Genomic DNA, 13400 nt, shown 5'->3' with positions numbered 1-13400 from the left:
TGGCCTTGCCCCAAAATAAACATTACCTTATTCCACATAGTCGCTTGACCTACATTTCATCCGTAGGTCTCCGCCCAGCCCAGCGGTTTATACTGCCGACTGATGCAATTGGGCGTGCTCTATTGCAAAACCCCGCCCATAAAGACGTTTTCTATTGGTCGTGGGTAATGTCTTCGGTGATTGGCCATTTCCTACGTCTCTGACAGCGTTGAAACGCGTTGGGGTTGAGTAAGGGAGGAAGCCACGTTGACAAAAAGTAGTGTTTTGTCTCATTCCCAGGCTGGCGAATAACGGTACTTTATTTGCATCTTTCAACTCCGGATTAGAACAACTAAAAAAAGGTAATTATCCTTACTTTACTTGAAACAGTAGTAAATCTCCATCATCTCTGGTTGATAAAACCAGGCTAAAAAGTAGCTAGCTTGACAGGCGGTCAACGGCTAGCCAGAAGGTTGCTAGCATCCTTAGGAACACTTGGGTGAACATTGCCGGCTAGCAAACAGAACGGTGTAACTCGGGGCAAGGTTGATATCTTACTAACAGTAGAAATTTTACTTTTCTAACCTATAGTTTTATTTGGTTTTTTGGTTGGTTTTTTTTGGGATTTTTTTTTTGTCAGTCTGACACTTTGAATTCCACTGATTTGTAATTCAAATAATAAGCCACATCATCTTGACAGAATGAGCGTTGGGTTCATCGGAGCCGGCCAACTGGCTCATGCGTTGGTCAAAGGTTTCACCGCTGCAGGTAAGTGTTTGAAGACTTTTCATAAACTAGACTTACACAAACTATACACACAACGGGCCGTAACCACAGCGAGCCCCCCCCCCCCCCCCCCCGTCACCCCCAAAAATAAACGTTGCCTTGCTATTTCGCATTGCTTATCCAATATGCATACCCTTCTCCGTCATCAATCTCTCATCTATGCCCCCATAAATCTCTCACTGCCTGTGTCCCCTGTCTTCCTTTCATCTCCTTCTTCAGGGGTGATTGCTACCCAAAGAATAACCGCCAGTTCTCCGGACACAGACCTGCCAACTGTTGCTGGACTGAGGGTGAGTAGACATGCCTCTGCATGAACAACAGTTGTATGAGTTGTGGTTTCTGAAGATGCGAGGATTTGCAAAATTGTGTTTGTGAGAACACAGGCGTCTCCTTGAGTGTGTGTGTGTGTGTGTGTGTGTGTGTGTGTGTGTGTGTGTGTGTGTGTGTGTGTAACTTCTGTCACCTCTAATCCTTTACATTTTAAAATCCCATTACTTTTTGCTTTAACAACTGTAGAAAATGGGGGTACATCTGACCACCAGTAACAAGGAGACAGTCAGTAAGAGTGATGTGCTGTTCTTGGCTGTAAAGCCACACATCATCCCCTTTGTCCTGGATGAGATTGGACCTGATATTGAGGACCGCCATCTCATTGTGTCCTGTGCTGCAGGTGTCACCATCAGCTCCATAGAGAAGGTCAGTCTCTCTCTCTCTCTCTCTCTCTCTCTCTCTCTCTCTCTCTCTCTCTCTCTCTCTCTCTCTCTCTCTCTCTCTCACCACTTTCTGTTTCTTTGGGTGTTTTTACATAAATGAACCAAACTCTCTCCTTTTTATGTGGACTAATTGTGGTTACAGTATCAGTTATTTTTGTGATCCACTTCTGTTCTGATGGGGCCACAGTCCACCCTCTGTTCACACTGTAGTTTCTTTAGGACTTCTTTAGATGTTTCTTTAGAAAGACCTCTACTGCTTTTGTTCATGAGGATTTCTCATCACTGGGCCTTGACTTCCTCGCCTCTTTTTAAATTGTTGAATCAATAATTTACAAACTGTAATGGCACATTATCAACAGTACAAAACTCCTTTTAAGAGCGGAGTATAGCATTAGGAGAAAAAGATGGGGGGGGGGGTCAGATAAAGGGAATATGATCAATTTTTAGTCCTGAATTTGACTGATTTTTGAAAGGAGATTCTTTAAACAAAAATCAGTTCATTCCAGGACTAGGGTTAATCTGCATCTGGAAAACCAGCGCTAGGTGTCTAGGGACTGTTAATGGAACAGTCCCTAGGTGTCTAGGGACTGTTCCATATTGAGGAAATTAGTTCCAAAAGTCATTTAAAAATTTCCTTTTTTTTCATGAACTCCAACAACATAAACTAGAAGTTAATGTTTTCTGAAAGAAATGAAGAGGGTTTTCAACCATCTTGACTTATGTTCTTTATTGTCAGATAAAGTGACATGCCCAGTTCTGACTTGTGTTTTCACTCCTCCATGTAATAACCTGTTACCTGTTGACAAAAGGTCTCGAGGACTAATATGGTGTAGCTGTTGCAAAGGGCCAAACAAACTGAGGTCATTTTGTGTTCACACTGCCAAAACTAATCAGACCAATAAATTGACTTCGCACTCTCCAAACGTCGCCTAAGTTCATTTCATTTTAGAGGGGTCTGACTTCATTTGGAGTATGGATTCATTTGAAAGGCTGAAAATGGACAAGGTGTGAAAATTCTCCCCTGTTTTTCTCTCTCGCCTGCTCACCTTCCTCCTGCGCAGTCCAAAACTCAATTTCCCCAGTTTTTCTCCTGAAATTTTACCAATCTGCTTTTGAAGGTGCAATGATTCTAAGAGCCTGGATATACTCCAGAGCAGACATGTATGTGGACAGCTGCAGACTCCGCGAACGTGTAGTACTTCTGTTTATACTACTTACTGGAGTCCGCTTGGAGTACGCATTTTGCACATGCGTATCCAATCGGCATTACGTAATTCCGGGCAAAATGGTGACATACATGCAATTGGAGAAAAAAAAGAAAAGAAAAGCGGAAAGCAAGAAAAATGTGTGTGCGGCCGCTCAATCGCAACAGGACCAAGAAAGGGGAGTTCAGCATATTGGTGCAGGAAATTTTTGTTTACCAGTGCATGCGCAGTTGCGTCCTTGTCAGTCTGCGTGGACACAAAAAAATTGGACCCTACGTGTACGCTTTCTCATGACGAAATGTCCATCACGTAGACCCTTGCATATTCGCGGATGCGAAAAGTATAACTTGCACTTAACTGTGGGGCCCAGTTCCTTTTTGTATCTGTCCTCATGGCACTATTCCTTCTTTTGTTCCAACTTCCTTGTGATTTGCATAATTATTCTTTACGCTATACCATTGGCAGCAGCCCCTCCTGCCTCTTTGTTAGGCATTCCTATCTTTTTTTGTTTTCTTGCTCCCTGTTATCAGAAGTTAAATTAAATTGACATGCTTCCAAAAGAGAACTCTAAACAAACTCTGATATGTTTTCTTTCCTTTTCACACCTCCTGCCCTTCATTTTCTGCTGTCCATATTTGCCCAATCGTAACTATACAGAAGCTACTTCAGTATCGGACAGCTCCTAAGGTGATGAGGTGTATGACTAATACTCCAGTGGTGGTGAGAGAGGGAGCTACTGTTTATGCCACTGGAACACACGCAGAGGTGAGGCTGGATGGATAGAGGGATGGTCACATTGAGACAGATGAATGGAGTGATTGACACACAATTCCTTTTTATATTTTAATGATGGTCTATGGTTTTCCTATTTCTGATCACATCTGAATTGAGGAAAAGTAAAGTGAGAGGAGCGTTGTTTTGGTTTTATGTTCCCCTTCTGATCCCCCCCAGGTGGAGGATGGCAGGTTACTGGAACAGTTGATGGCCAGTGTGGGCTTCTGTACAGAGGTGGAGGAGGACCTCATTGATGCTGTCACTGGGCTTAGTGGTAGTGGACCTGCCTATGTAAGTGCCTGAAAGCTGCTTGCCTCCCTGCAAAAGTCCTGTAAAGCTCAACCCAGGTCAGACGAGGGCTAGAGGAGTTATGGGATTTGCCATGTAGCCTAATCAATGCTGGCCTTAAAATATTCAACAGTTACAACAAGCAAAGGTTGAACAAGTGACAGCTTTGCTCTATGCTACCGCTGTCCCATCACTGACTGTTTACTGTTGAAGATTTGGCAGTCTGTCCCTCTGTCTGCACTGGTCACATTGCATATGTGCTAGTGTTATGGGATGTCATCTGCCATCAGAAACATCTACCCGAGAGACTGAGGATGTGTTTTTTGAACAGCGTGTTTAGAGTAGAATATTATAAACCCTGCTAGGCTATAGTTTTTCTGGCTGCCAAATGACATCATGATAAGTCACTTGGCAGCTGGGAAAAAAAACTGTTTCACTGCCGCCACAGAGATGCAGTTGCGATTGAGAAAAACTGCAGGTGTTAAAAATGTGCTATCCCTGTCGCAGATAGATGGATAAGGTTGAAAATCAGTGAATTTTCCCTTTTAAGATGTATAGTTACAACTGATCCAGAGTACTGTGGACATCTACAGGAACAGAGAAAACGTCACATCACTCCTATTCTGAAATTCTTCCACTGGCTGCCAGTTTGTGCTAGAATGGATTTTTAGATTCTTTTTTCATATTTATAAATTATGAAATGGACTCGCTCCAGACTACATTGATGACATGTTGCATAAATGTGTTCCTAGTCGAGCCCATAGGTCTATAGACAGTCTTCTCCCGACTCTGTGTGTGTGGGGGGGGGGGGGGTTCTACGCTGGACTAGTCTCCCACTGGAATTGACAATAGCAACTTTTAAACACTTACTTAAAACATCTTGTGCTTTCAGCGAGGGTAACCTCTTCTACTATGATTTTATTTTGAATCGTCTTTTTTTCCCTGTTATATCCTCTTCACTCTTTTATATGTAGGTATGATTTTTTTTAATTTGTTTACTGTTTTGTAATTTTTATGTGCATTTTCATGTAACTTGCATTGCATTTTAATGTATGAAACTTGCTGTGCGTGTGCGTGTGTGTGTGTGTGTGTGTTAACAGGCATTCACAGCTCTAGATGCCTTAGCTGATGGAGGAGTTAAGATGGGTCTGCCCAGGAGACTGGCTGTTAGACTCGGAGCTCAGGCCCTACTGGTTGGTTGTTTAACATGTATTTGTATTGTAATTGTGAGTTTTTCTTCATTACTCTTCATGTTGTTTATCGTGTTGGTCCAATGCCCAGTGATTGATATGTATTTTTGGGGCCAGAGGTTATGTTGTCTGGTGTTTAACAGAATTAATTCAGTAAAAATGGTAACTGTTTTCTAGCTATTACACAAACTACTACCTCTTTCTGCTGCTCCCGTTAGGGGTCACCACAGCGGATCATCCGTTTCCATCTCTTCCTGTCCTCTGCATGTTCCTCTGTCACGCCAACCACCTGCATGTCTTCCCTCACCACATCCATAAACCTCCTCTTTGGCCTTCCTCTTTTCCTCTACCCTGGCAGCTCCATATTCAGCATCCTTCTCCCAATATACCCAGCATCTCTCCTCCACACATGTCCAAGCCATCTCAATCTTGCCTCTCTTGCTTTGTCTCCAAATCCTTTCAATCTGCGCTGTCCCTCTAATATACTCGTTCCTAATCCTGTCCTTCTTTGTCACTCCCAATGAAAATCTTAGCATGTTCAACTCTGCCACCTCCAGCTCTGCCTCCTGTCTTTTCGTGCCACTGTCTTCAAACCATATAACATAGCTGGTCTCACAACCATCTATCTATCTATCTATCTATCTATCTATCTATCTATCTATCTATCTATCTATCTATCTATCTATCTATCTATCTATCTATCTATCTATCTATCTATCTATCTATCTATCTATCTATCTATCTATCTATCTATCTATCTATCTATCTATCTATCTATCTATCTATCTATCTATCTATCTATCTATCTATCTCACATAGTCTTTTGAGTCACAGAGGGGGGAATTTTTTTTTTATCCCGTTGTTAACACAACGTTGTGTAGAATTTCCATCCTTGATTAGAGCTAAAATAGTGATACAGTATTTTTCTAGTGAAAAAAATTGAAGTAGAAGTTACTTGCAAGTGGTAGATTCACTTCATGTAGTATCTTTTGTTTTTCACAATTTGGTCACTTATTGGAATAGATTGTAATTTTTCTTTTCTCAACTACTGCAGCTCCTTATATGAGTTACTATGAGGCAGTGGAGCTGCCTCATAGTATCTTCCTCTCATCCCTGTATATGTGAGGCTGTGAGTCTTGTCTTCTGGTTTTGGAAGAGCATCTTTAGGTCTTGTTAATTTCTGCAGGCAGTAAATGCCCTTAAGTCTCAATTGCTATTCTAGTGTCCTGAACACAATCACCCAAGGAGAGACACTTAGCTTAGTTATCAGAATCAGAATCATGTTTATTGGCCATGTAGGTTTGCACTACATGGAATTTGACTCTGGTTTCGTGGCTCTCTGTGTACTTATCATAGAATAACAACATTAGAATACAACAGTCTTCAGATATATACACAAGGATTGACTTATACAGACGAAATAAGAAGTGATAAGGTGCAATGGTGCAGAGAATATATCAGAGATTCTGAAATAAATGGTAGCAGGTTCTGTAAACTTGTCATCAGCAGTATTAAAGGGATTAATGCAGGATTGTGACTTTGGAAATTCAGCCTTGCTTAGATGATAGTAGAGCTATGAAAATCATATGCTGTGATAAGCGATCTCATACACCAGAATCACTCGCCAAATTAGTTTTGGTAGAATAAAGATATTTGAGAATACAATACTTAGCCCATGTAGCATTTGATAAGAGCTATAAAGGTTCTCATTTACTACATGTTGACCTTAAAAGTATGTGAGCGGTATGAATGGGAGGAAGGAAGTTGTGCGGCTGTTTTTCTATCGGCGCTAAAAAAGAAATTTAAATTCAGGTTTTTATTGAGTTTCTTTAAGGAACATAAGTTAAAATGATAAAGTACAAAAGGCCAAAAAAAAAAAAAGAGAAAAAAAAACATAAATAAGAACTAAAATAGCAATGAATTAACAAAAGCACAGCATCATCTCTGCAGCATTTGCGATACTAATGATTGTAAAGTCCGTCAGCACATCATCAGTCCTTGAAGGAGTCAGCAAGTGACCCTACAGCTCAAACCTGGAAACCAGAGACGTCCCTACATGAATAATCTTGGTACAAACAACTAAACATCCAGAATGACTTTCATATTTTGGTGTGTTGCTTTGGAACAACAACACATCCACAGAGTTTCCACGACATACCTTAATCAGGCTGGTCTGACAGATTAAATAGATCTGAATATTCTTTACCAGCTTCATTTAGGAAAGTATTTTTGGGAATGTCTTTGCTCTATATGCTGGTGCTTTATGTATGTATATATATATAAATTATCCACTTATAGTAAAGAAAGAACAAAACACGGAAAAAATATATACAGGTAGGGAGTGATTTTATTTTTTTCTTTACAACGTAATTGGTTTGTGAAAATAAAATCAGGCCTATGGGGTTCCACGTAGTCAAACCATTGTTTTCCCAGTATAAGGCTAATTTTTCCAATTTATGATTGACAGATGCTGTTATCCTCTCCATTTTATAAATGTCCGTTGTAATTTCCATCCATGTGTTTAAAGTTGGGCTCTCCTGTGATAGCCATTTCCTGGTAAGAGTCTTTTTACTAGCCAACGGCAATATATTCATTAAATATTTTTCTCCTTTCAACCATTCTTGGAGTATATACCCAAAATATATTGTCTTACTATCTAGGAGTATTTCACATATAAAAATGTATTGTAGGGCATTGTGTATCGCTCTCCAATAGTCTTTGATAACAGGGCAATCCCAGAAAATATGGTAGTGGTTTGCATTTTGGCTTCCACAGTTTCTCCAGCAAACAGGGAGGTTACTATCATAATGTGCTTTCTGAGAGGGTGTAATAAAATACCTTATCAGGTTTTTCCAACCAAACCCCCTCCATTTCTGCGAACTAGTACACTTCCATTTATACCTCCATATTGTTGTCCATTCTTCGTCAGATATACTTGTCCTTCCTTCCTTCTCCCATTTTGTTTTAAAGTATAAAGTCAAATGTGTTTTAAGATTTAACAGACCCTTATATATGCATGAAATGATTCTACTATCAGTATCTGAATTATATACTTTTCTACAAGTACTTGCCCCGGTTACATTTTTCACCTTCATATTAACATAATGTCGCATCTGCAGATACCGATAAAAGTCTTGTTTTTCAAATAAGTGTTTCTTTTTAAGCATTTCAAAACTCAGCAGTGTTCCTTCTTTCATTATATTGCATAGAGCTGTTATTCCTTTAGCTGTCTAGTCCTTAAATCTAGTATCTAGCTTATTTGCTGTAAAATCTGAGTCCTATGCACACTAGTGCTACAACTTTTAAGTATTTTTTTGATTAATCAGAAGTTTTTGTAAGTTTAGGCGTCAGTGTTGGTGATTGTATGTCTAATTCTATTTGAATCCTGACCTTCAGCATCTTTAATATCTAGATTAAGTGGTCATTTGTGGTTCTTGCATAGCATTGATAATATCCTGTTGCCTTGAGGTAGACAATAGATTTTATACAGTAAAAGATTTTCTATTTCAGCAGCTTCATAAAGATGAGGGGGGAAATTGTTGTAGTGTCTAAATTGAAAGACATAAAACAAAAACTTAATTGGATGTACTTTATAGTGTGACGTGCAGAAGGGTCATCTACCACTTGCTTGGGTAAAGAAGCATGTGGGCCAGTTAACAGGAAGTATTTTTTATGTCACACTAACCTCGGCTTTTTGACCTGTTATCTGTGAACTTAGATAAATATTGCTTGGACTTGTATCCTGTCCAAATAAACATTTGTTTTTGTAGACTTCTTGTTGCAAGTATCATTAATGTCTCACCTATTTTCTTGCCGCTAATAACATTTACTGCTCTACATTTTCGTCCATGTATGATAAACTCGAAGTGCAATGATGCCAGGACAAGCGTCAACCTAAATGGTTTTGTTTCAGAGCAAAGAAATAAATTGATCATGCACCAAACCAGGGAAAGACATTTAAGGAGCTTAGAAGGGGCTATGGTCTTTAAAAATGGATGATGTAGTCTTTTTGAATTCTCCTCTGGATTTAATTTTGATGTCTTGAAAAGGAGAAGGAGACTTAATTGAACACATGGGAGGGTGGGTTGTCTCTCTGTTATATATTTTCCCATCCCCTCTGTTCTTTTGCTTTTCCTTTTTTTATATCTCCAGGGAGCGGCTAAGATGCTGCTGGAATCCGAACAGCACCCTGGCCAGCTGAAGGACAATGTTTGCTCACCAGGGGGCGCCACCATTCATGCTCTGCATTTCCTGGAGAGTGGCGGCTTTCGCAGCCTTCTGATCAATGCTGTGGAAGCTTCATGTATTAGGACTCGGTGAGAAAAGCATATCTGAAAATCCTATTATTGTTGTTGTAGTAATATAACACAGATCCACCCAGAATTGTTTTAAAACATCAGGCAAATATTTCTATTGTTTGCTTTTCCCCTTTCACATTTGTGGTTAATGCACACATCTCATTTACGTTACGTCCGGATGCTGAGTACTGTTTTTCACCCAGGGAGCTGCAGTCTCTGGCAGACCAAGAGAGGATCTCTCCAGCTGCCATTAAGAAGACCACACTGGATAAGGTTCTGCAGCAGCCTGGTGTTAGTGTGAGTGGAACAGCCAATGGCAACGGCAAACCAGGACTCAGCCTCTTCAACGGTCGCAGCCCCGGGATCAAGAAAAAGAACTGAGTGCACAGATTAATTTCCCATATTTAAGTCTGCAAACATTCGCATACATGCATACATACTAGATTTCCACAAAACCCCACCAGAGAAAAACCTTTAGAATGAACTATGATCTGGAATTGCATCCAGATGCCTATGCCAAACCGTGCATGTCTATAAACAGGTTACATGCAAACCAACCGGGCTATGTCCCCACCAAAGTATATGCAAGCACCCATGTACACCGCATGTGTGAAGTGCACAGATTCAAAGCCTTACATTGTGATAGAGGACTTCTGTTGACACACATACACACACACACATATACATGCATAGACATTCAAAAACAAACAAGTAAAAGTTGACTTGCAGTCTGCTGTCTTGTCTGCTCGGTCTTTTGATTAATACTGTGAGTGTGCCCAGTTAAATGGTAATGACCCAGTGGCCATCATGAAATCTTAAAGCACACCAGGCAGCAGATGGCAGTTGTGATACCATCTTGCTTTTAAATGTAGGTATTTCTTATCCCCCCCCCCCTTACCTGGAATGAAGCCGCATCATGCAACTAAAACCTTTGCTTTCTTTTGCCATCATGACACAATCATTTTTGTGTCCTTGTGTTTGAAGGGCCCATATTGTTAATGCTGTAGGATATATAAGCTGCGTTAGATGTTTTTTTTTTAATATATATATATATATATATATATATATATATGACAAAGTTGTATATATTGATAATTTTCATCATTTGTTTAATATCTTAATAGGTTCTGTTGCTCACTTTATACATGGTGCTATATGGAATGTTACGGTAACACAAACTTTATTAGACGTCTGATGATGGCTTCTTCCTCGGGTCCCTGTCTTTAATTCCAGTTCGTCTGTCATTTTGTAGACATTGTCGATCTGCAAGCCAAATCAAAGCTGTATCATAGAAGTTCTAACTTTTTAACTTGTTATGAAGTCGCTCATGTTTTCTGTAATGAGGGAATTTTAATGATATTACCTGAAAATGTTAATGAAAAACTAAACTAACTTTATATCCGTGCTCAAACACTTGGAAGTATTAATTTTTATGTTTTGGCTCAAATTAGCCTGTCCTAATTGTGTCTTTTGTAAAGAGTTCCTTAATATTTCTGTGTCCATAGTATATCCGGTGCCGAGTTGCTCTGCCAGTCATAAAGAAGTCATAATTACAGCTACAGTATCAAATGCTTTCAGTCCAAAAGCGGGTTTGTTCCTCGGGTGAATGAATACAAATTTGGTTTTGCTCTCAATTTGCCTCATGGGGCCACCTCGTTGTCATGATGTTTTGATATTTAAATACCCTTTCATTCAGACAAGATGTGTTTCCTATGTCTCTGGATCTTTTAGTTTGTCAAGCCTTGAGAGAGGGAACGTGTTCTTTGTAGACCAAGGATAAGAGGTCTTCTCAGATGCATCTTGGCCAACAGATGGCACCCCAAGATTGAATTGCCCCTCAGCCAAGCTGTAGGATCAGGTTGCTGTTCCCGCTTTGACCAGTAGTGTCACTTGGGACTCATTTTTGGGAGTAACTTCACCCTTGCCTCTCAATGAATATCTTTAGCCAAGGTTATGGCTGAGCTGGACATGGAGTTGTGTTTCACGCAGACTCCCAGCAGCCAACCCTTACTCCCAAATTCCCTCCCATTCTTCTGCCCGGCTCTTCCTGCCACTGCCTATTTGGTGTTACGGCGTTGTCTTTCTTTTTCAAAGAGCTTCCCCTCGCCCGCCTCACGCATGAACTCTGTATATGCTGTAAATGCGTAGATGCATACATAAATGTACAAATAAACAGACATGTAAATGTTATATATCAGAAGCCCTAGAAGTGAATTATGATTGGCTGGTATAAGTGGAAACGGGATCCAATTTTAGAACCCTTGTGTCAGCAAGACATGTGAACACTGAGTGGAGATAACGGTTTGCTCTCTGGCTCCAGCTTCTCAGTTCGATTTTTCTGCCCTGTCCATGATTATTACTTGATCATTAAATTAAGCAATTATCAAAAATATCAATTATTTTATTTACCAAAATGTAAACATGAGACTGGTTCAAGATTACGAGCTAAATGTGAATGATTTTGGATTATGGAATGAATAAGGTTGTGTTATAATAGCTGCAAGGCTGCGTGCTCTTGTTGAAGGGTGTTAACAATGTATTAAATACTTGTGTCCACATTTTCATTCCTGGCCACTACATTTTGGATTAGCGGTGGTGTATATTGTGGTGGAACCAGATAGGCCTACAGGTCAATACACAGGTGCATGATAGAAATGTGAAAATGGCTGCTTAAAGGTGACAGTTTATGAAGAGCCATTTCTTCATTATAGCTGAAGAATTTATAGCCGGTGTGGGATTAGTTTATTTTTCAACACCAGCGTCCCATGATTAAATTGCAGCTGGTGTGCCCTCAGAGCATTCAGCTGTTTATTTGTGTGTGCAATGATTTCTCCTGCTGCTGGAGTATCTTGGTAATCCCCCTTTTATTCCAAAAGGTTATTCTCCGCTTGCTCCCACTGCTGTCTGTTAAGATTAGTTGTTCTTAGAGAAACTTCGATTTGCCTCTCATTATTAGACTTCCGGTACCTCTTCCTTGGTCGGCTAGCTTTAAGCACCTCTTTTCCTTGTGTGAAGAGGATGTGCGGTGACTGGCACAACACACACACACACACACACACACACACACACACACACACACACACACACACACACACACACACACACACACTCCCCAACCCAGCCTGGAAAAGATGTTTCGCAGTGAAAGGGATGTGTGGTGTGTCAATCACCTTGACACAGGCAATAGGTCTGGGGTAGCAGTTTAATGGCAGCTAATCCTTGAGTGAAGTACAAATATGTGATGGTGTGTGTGTGTGTGAGAGAGAGAGAGAGAGGGGGGGGGGGTAGAGCAATAAAGAAAGGGATTGTGTTGGTGTATGCACTCATCCAGCATGGGGTTTATATCCACAGGTAGTCCAGATGCTACCCGTCATCTCAGTTCAATCAATTTAATCACTGACCTTTGCAATAACAGGGTTGTTTGCACAGGGGTAGTGCCAGAAACCAAACTGATTGAGAAGCTGTAAGGTTGCTCGCTGTCTTACCACCACCACCACCCTGCATTCCTCCATAGTGAGTGATACTGCCCACCTAATCCTGTCTAAAATTAAAACTTACACAGACTAGCTGGGAATGCGTTGTGAATTTGCAGGCAATCCTGTGTGCTCCTCTGCTTCGGTGGCTGTGTACTACAGCGTTTACATGTATGCCTGTCCATGTCAGATTAGCTGTATTTGTGTGATCAATGCCCAGCTGTGATGCAAGACCCGATACGATATCTGCTTGTTGCAGCTGGTGACATGGGCGCAGGGGAAAAAATGCAGCTCTAACAATTACTGCATAGTCAGTGCGTCGACATTTGGACTGACTTGGGCTGCTAAGCACATCTGGAGAGTTCCTCGTTTTGAATGGACCACATAGCCACACCTCAATACACTTCAATGTTTGCACTAGTTCAGCAATTTGCACAGTGGGAACTAGGGACACCCAGGGGCCTTTGAGTGTTTTTTTTTCCAAGTTAAAATAATTTATGTTATTTGTCAAAGTTGACTGCAGCCTTTGAGTGGGTTTTTTTCCACGTTAATATGTAATTTGTCAAAGATGACTGCAAACAGATAATGCAAGCAGTTTGTCCCGGTCCTATAATTAGCTATGTCATGCAAAACATCCTCCTGTGTGAGAGAGTCCAGGTGTGGTCACATGGATATGAGCCGATCATGTGCCCAT

At 40.6% G+C, this 13400-nt stretch overlaps 1 protein-coding gene across 1 annotated transcript; it reads left to right on the top strand.

The window, feature by feature from the left end:
- The first annotated feature begins 217 nt into the window (after positions 1 to 217).
- On the top strand, positions 218 to 10644 carry pycr1b (pyrroline-5-carboxylate reductase 1b). Its single transcript, XM_056279952.1, has 9 exons — positions 218 to 341; positions 680 to 747; positions 985 to 1055; positions 1282 to 1461; positions 3341 to 3448; positions 3635 to 3748; positions 4846 to 4938; positions 9088 to 9251; positions 9437 to 10644. Exons 2-9 carry the CDS (start codon positions 681 to 683, stop codon positions 9612 to 9614), a joined length of 975 nt encoding a protein of 324 aa, XP_056135927.1. The 5' UTR covers positions 218 to 341; position 680; the 3' UTR covers positions 9615 to 10644.
- The last annotated feature ends 2756 nt before the right edge of the window (positions 10645 to 13400 follow it).

The sequence above is a fragment of the Lampris incognitus genome, chromosome 5 (genome assembly GCF_029633865.1).
Source record: "Lampris incognitus isolate fLamInc1 chromosome 5, fLamInc1.hap2, whole genome shotgun sequence".
NCBI lineage: Eukaryota > Metazoa > Chordata > Actinopteri > Lampriformes > Lampridae > Lampris > Lampris incognitus.
Note: the sequence above shows the minus strand (reverse complement) of the source record. Positions and strands in the feature narration are given on the sequence as shown.